This window comes from Lipotes vexillifer, unplaced genomic scaffold, assembly GCF_000442215.2.
Source record: "Lipotes vexillifer unplaced genomic scaffold, Lipotes_vexillifer_v1.1 scaffold1226, whole genome shotgun sequence".
NCBI lineage: Eukaryota > Metazoa > Chordata > Mammalia > Artiodactyla > Lipotidae > Lipotes > Lipotes vexillifer.
In genome coordinates this window covers 1,061,582-1,068,257 of record NW_006784227.1, presented here as the reverse complement: position 1 = coordinate 1,068,257, position 6,676 = coordinate 1,061,582, and the positions used below count along the sequence as shown (strand labels likewise).

Here is a 6,676-nt window from a genome sequence, read left to right as displayed (position 1 = left end):
CAGAAAAGTCATCTGTGTGTAATGCCAGAAAGAAAGCAATATACAAAGCAGGCCATTTCTGTGAGAATGGAGACAACTTTGCTACCTCTGGAGACAGGCATATCGACTAACCACAGACTTCCAGGGGTGGCAATTAAGTTCTTTCAGTGGATGTTCCTTGCGCATGTCATTTTGGAAAATATTTGACCCTAACTGTCAGCTTTCTTCTGCCTTTGGCCGGACTTCCCCTGGTTCTCTGTGTCCCTGTAACAGGTGAATAACTAAGGAAGAAAAGCATTCCTTCTGTCTGTGGACACTTGTTTATAATGGCATTCAGAGTCCCCTAGCTGGGCTGACAAATGCTCCTCCAGAAGGTTAATGAGATAAAGTTTCCTCCAGCTGGTCCTTAAGCAGAGATTACACCTAAGGGGAAGATAAGGAGATTATTCCAGAAGCAGGCACTGCCTCATGTTCTTCATAAATTAGCCCTCATAAAGGTAAACCAAGAAGGTTATCCTCACTCAGCTAATATCAATATTTCACTATTTTTCATATTTCTGTCATTTTATTTTTTTAATGAGACTTGGGACTGTTCTGTGATTGTTACCAGAAATACCAATGCACAAAAGCCAGAATGTATTTGGAAACTAGAAGGGCTATTTTTGTTCTTTGGATTTTTCTCCAAGTTCAAGGAATCAAAGGTAAGTTATTTAAATATTTGTTTATTTTTTAATTGCTTATATATAAAATCTATTTACAGAGTTGAATATTCAAAACCAAGAAAGTCACCCCTGTATCTCAGAGGGCTCGTATATGGTAGGCCTTGAATAAATATTGATTGATTGAATGATTGTCAGAAATGGTTTTCACTTGCTGAATATTTATTTTATATTTGCATAATATATGTATTTTTATATACATTTTATATATATCTTAAGTGCAATTTATGTTAACAAAATAGGAGAGATGAATGCATCCTATTTACTCTTACAAAACATTGAATACACATTCATAACATTAATGTCAATAAAATTAGTAGGTCCCTGAAAAAAATGAAATTAATACTTTGTCAATTATGATCAAACAAAAAATGTATTCCATACCCTCTCATAGTTAAATCATTAGTTATTTTCCCTTAGAAAATAGCAAGTGTGCTTCATCTTCAGAGTCCATGATGGGGACTAAATCAGAAACTCGGTTGCTTGTAAAGTTGTATGCATAAAAGAACAAGCACTGCAAGTTTTTACAGCAAATCTTCAAGTGAATCTAAAATTAAAGCAAGCCACAAAACAGGCATATTTAAGAAAAATAATGTACTAAAAATAACTTGTTGAAGAAAGCTTCACTTTTTTTAAAGTATAAGGCTGACCATTATAACATAATGCTCTAAGACATTCAAAATCAATAATGTTCAGTTCTTCTTTAAGGATGACGTAGCTTTGGACAATCAACCTTTTAATTGAAGCACTGGTTTTAAAGCGCCCATAGAAAAGTAGAACACATTGTTGATTGCATTTGTTAAGTCACAAAAATAACAGACCTGTCAGTTATTTTATATGTAACATTTTAGTGGTTGCATCTGGAGAGAGAAGAAAATTTCTGGAAAAGATTATATGAAAATTCCCTTTATGTTTTGCTACCTATAAATGATAATGGACGGAGAAAAAGTTTACTTACTTGCCTTTCAATTTGTCAATTATATATAAATGTTTACATTTATAAAAACATTTTAATTATAAACAAATGATGGGATTCCAGTATATTCTGAGCTTAATCTGCTGAAGCACACCAATTTGGTCAGTTTCCGAAACTTGACCCGTCAAATCAGCTTTGGTTTTGTTTGTTTAATTAATTATGTTAACTAATTTAGCTATTTTCTCTATTTTCATATATTATGTATCAGCTATTACAATTACAAATAGCATAATTACATACAGAAAGTTAAATGAAAGAAGCTCACCAAAAAACTACAATTTGCTATATGCCAATATCTATGAAACAAACTATTATAACTGCATAATAAAAAATCTTTACATGGTTACTTGTTTGGGGCTTTTTATTCCATTAGAATCTCAGATCTGTGAATTTCTGTTAATCTTTAATTAGTGTGGTCCACAGGTAATTAGAGTTTACATACTTCAGCCAGACTGGTTTCCCATTTGTGACTAATTAACCATTACGAGTGTATTTACATAGAAAATGCTTTTGGAAGAGAGAAGAGTTCAACTCAATACAACTAGCTGTTGAGCATAAAAACTGGGTATTTAAAGTCAAGAATTTCTTTTTAAAAAGTTATAGATTATTTGAAAAATCAAAAGATATGGAAAATTACCCATAGTACACCTATCCGAACACAACCTATGCTGGCACCTTCATATGTTCCCTCAGTCTTTTTTCTATGCTTATTCAATCTTTCCATGATTGCAGTTCTACTGCACACACAATTTTATATGAGGCTTTTTGCACATCTTTGCATCAGATGAATGGTCTACATTGCTATCTTGCTTTGACAAGCATCATTTTATTGGCTGCATAATGTTCCTTTCAGTTGATATCATGATTTGCTTTATCTAAATACTCAACGAAAGAATCGTTTCTGATTGTTTTGTTATTATGATATTAAGATATGCATTGCAATGAATATCTTTGCGCATAAGCTCTCTCAGTATTTAAGATTCCTAGCATGAATTCACTAAAGTAAAATATTGGGTCAAAGCAGTATAAACCGTTTCATGGTATTTGATTCATATTGCCAAATTTCTTCTCAAAAGTTTTCCTATGACGGTAGGTAATTTTTCCCAATTCGATTCCACAAGTGGAGTGTTTGCTATGTACCCAACACAGAATATTAACAGATTCAGAGATATGCCGATATCTCAAAAGGTTTCCTTTAAGCTTTGCAGATTTCAAATGTAGTTTTTCCATTGATACATAAAAATGAAATGGTCTCCATTTCAAAACATTCATTAACTAAATCGTTTAGCGCAACAAAAGACAGTTCAATAGTTTCAAAGAACAATTACTTCATCAAGATACAAGCACCTCTCTTCGGTTTTCATAATGCGGATGCCAGTTATATCCTACGTGTACTGCACTGCTTTATTCGCTTACCTTTCCATATCGCATAAACAATTTCATCTAATTGCTTGTGACATTCTGAGGTGTGGGAGAAAGAGAAGAGAGAAAAGCCACCCTTAGCAAACCCTAAAATGGAAATGGTGCTTATCAGAGTATGGGCTTTTTGCATTATATTTGGTTATACTAAATGAAACCTTAACTAAGTTATTATTAGCTCACCAAGGTAGGGTAATTTATTTTAGTAACTGTGAAATGTCAGGAAATTTGCATTTGAAGACACTCCAGTTCTTGCTAATTCTTTACTACTGGGATATGTTCTCGTTTCATAAAATTACCCAGGAAATTATTTTTCCTCATTGCGGCTCCATGAACAGAGAACAAAGCTTCATTTATATACCTGAGATAGCTGCCCAATGACAGTCACATTAACTTTGCAGCTCCTATATTTTCTCATCTCTGCTACAGTCTCAGAACAGTGTAATTCAAAAGGTTGAAGGCAGATATTTTTCTTCAGTTATACCTGAAAAGATGTCCTTAAAATCAGTCATGTAAATTGAAGACACTTTATGTCCAATTGAACAAACCACGGCAGCACACCTCACTCAGACCATTTATTAGATTATATGCTTTAAAAAGAAAAGGCGATTGCTGCCTTGTGACCCTTCCAGGCTTATTTTGCTGATCACACTGAAGGACTATTATATGTGTGAGCTAATTAGGCAGCGTTGACAGTACCTATCGCTTTCGTGGCCATTTCCATCAATCATGAGCGAGCCACCACCTTAAATATCAACCATATTTGCATGCTAATCCCGTATGCAAATTCAGATCCTGTATACCTTTGGTGCCTCAGCCATGTTCACAGATCTTATGCTGTTTTAAAATAATCCATTTGAGGCAAACCAAAATACCAGTTTGTTTTTCACAATAGTCTCTAGGTTTATATTATATATAATTCAGTAGATATTTGGAAATGACCATAGTAAAAGTCTGGTTTTCAGCAACCATTGTGTCTGAGTTCCCTGTTTGAGACTGAGAAACAGTCTCACTGGGATTTTAGCCTCACTAATCAAGAGCACCATGTCAGATGGAACCATTTTAATAAGGGAGGGAGTGTACTTTTTGCTCTGGCTCCAAGGCAATCTGCATGCTGAAGCTTATCCTACAGAGAGTTGATATGGTTGACTGGCAGAACCGTGGTAATGAGAATTCATATATGGAAATGCCACTGTCAGATCTGACCTACAGCGTGCATCATTATGATTATTTATTGAGAATGTACTCCCACTGCTGCCCCTCTCTTCTGGCCACAGTGAATGTGGGAAGAATATGAAAAAGCTACAGAACAATGATAAATACTTCTAAGCATATGGTTGTATTCAGTAGATAAATACTCTTCCATTTACATTCAGCCATTCTTGAGGAAACTGTGTCTTTCTGCATACCTTTATAAAGGCATCTTCTTTCATTCCAACTTGGGTTTCTTCATCCAGCCATCTTTAGACCCCTCACTCACCACGGCCCACATCTATTTTCATAATTGCTCCCCTAGGAAAAGGGTTAAAGGAAACTAAGCCAAAAGCCAAGGAAAGAGAAGAACTTCCAAAGTCTCCCCGATGCCTTCAGAATCAAGTCCAATCATTTCATTTGAGGGTCCTTACAATCCGCCCCTGCCTTCCTTTCCAGCCTTACTTGTAGAGCCTACATGAGTCCATGCCATGGCTAGACACATTGCTTTCTGCAGATCTCCTTACTTGGGAGATATACACCAAGAGTGTACAAAACATATATGTGGTATTTAGAGAATAATAATAACATGCTCGCTTCCCAGGTTAAATAATAAAACATTAATAGTATCTTAGAAGTCCCCTGTCTGCTCTGCCAGGATCTCGTCCCCTTTACCGTCATGAATCTTGTGTTAATCATGACATTGCTTAACATTAGTGTTTCCACCTATAGATGTATTCTCTAAATAGTATATTAATATTTCTTCATTTTGTTTGTGTATTTATGTAAGTAATCTCATGTTGTATGTGTTCTCCTATGACTTAGTTCTTTGGCTCAACATTATATTTTTAAGAGTCACCCACACTCTTGCGTACATCAGACCCTGAGGCAAGAGCTTACCTGCTACTCTTCATTAGGGAGTGCATTTTCAGGGAAACAGGAGAAGAAAATGAGGGATGAAGCAGTGAAAGAGGGAAAACCAACATAAAGATGCCTCACCAAACTGGCCAGCACTTGGTGTCAAGTGCAACCAATTGCTGATTTCAAGGGACCATCTTTAGAGACTACAGGATCTCCAGATTGTCCATGAGGTTGGGAGCCTAGGGGTAAATGGAGAAAAATTCATAAGAGATCTCCTCAAAAGTTCACCTCAAAGGACATTAACTTCCCTGCACTTCCAGTGCACCCGTCCATGGACCACGGGTGGGTCTTGGTGCTTCTCACACCTCAGCAGCAACAGAAAATCCTGGGGCAGGAGAAACAGACACTGTGACACAGCAAGAGGCAAGGAACTGTGGGCTTGGGTCTCCCATAATGGGTCAGAGCTTATGAAGAGCTTGTCTGAGAGACAGGTGACGCTAAGTGGGCCTGAGATGATGCTTGAGAGGCGTCTGGGACATACTGCTGCCTGGTATGGATACACCATGTATTCATTCTTCTGCTGATGGACTTTGCATTACATACAACACTGGTACCGACATTCCCAATTGTCCCCCGGTGCTCTCCATGAATCTCTCCAGCGTCTAGCCTTTTGTCATTTACAGTAACATATTCACAGGTCCTGAGATTAGGATGTGCACATCTTTGGGGTGGGGGAGGGAGATTATTCTACCTACCATACACTTATTTATCCTTTTGCTCATCCCAGTTTTTGTTTGTTTTTTTAATTCCATTTTTTCTCCCGTCTCTCTCTCTCTCTCTCTCTCTCTCTCTCTCTCTCTCTCTCTCTCTCTCTCTCTCTCTCCCTCTCTCTCTCTCTCTTCTGAATAGGAGAGAAATCATTGTGTCATGAGGAATGCATGTTTTCAGTTTTACCAGGTGATACCGAACTGTCTCCCTAAGTGTCTGTGCCATTTGGAGTGAGAATCCCTTTTGTTCCAAATCCTCATGCACACTTGTTATTGCCTGACTTTTTATTTTTTGTCACTCTGCATTGGGGGTGAAATAGTGTCTCAATGTGGTTTTAATTTGCATTTCTCTGATTACTAACCAAGTTAAGTATCTTTTCCTGTATTTTTGGGTCTTGTGTGTTTCTTCTTCTAGAAAATCCTTGAACAAGTATTTTGACCAATTTTTTCATTGAGATATATGTCTTTTCTTACTGATTTGGAGCAGTTCCTTTTAAGTTGCAGACACCAACCCTTTTGCAGTTATGTTCAAAAACCTTCTGTCAGTTTGTAGCCTTGCCTTCTTACTGTCTTAATGGTATAGCCTTTGATGAACACACATTCTTAATTTCAGTGTTGTTGAATTAACCTTAGTAACTTCATATTCTCCTATATTGTCTTATAAAAGACGTTTTGTTTTTCATACTTAATTCATGACAATTTATTGTGTTGTATATGTGTGTGAAGCAGGAAAACAATTTCTTTTTTTTTTTTTAATACTGATA

The 6,676-nt window shown here is 36.5% G+C and overlaps 1 protein-coding gene across 2 annotated transcripts in view; it reads left to right on the top strand.

Moving 5' to 3' along the window:
* The first annotated feature begins 613 nt into the window (after positions 1-613).
* The window catches only part of IMPG1 (interphotoreceptor matrix proteoglycan 1), a 115,187-nt gene continuing 109,124 nt past the window's right edge, over positions 614-6,676 (top strand). For both annotated transcript variants that reach the window (XM_007456607.1, XM_007456606.1), the window contains exon 1: positions 614-680. In XM_007456607.1, the coding sequence (XP_007456669.1) occupies positions 614-680 (67 nt within the window). The remainder of the gene's footprint in view (positions 681-6,676) is intronic.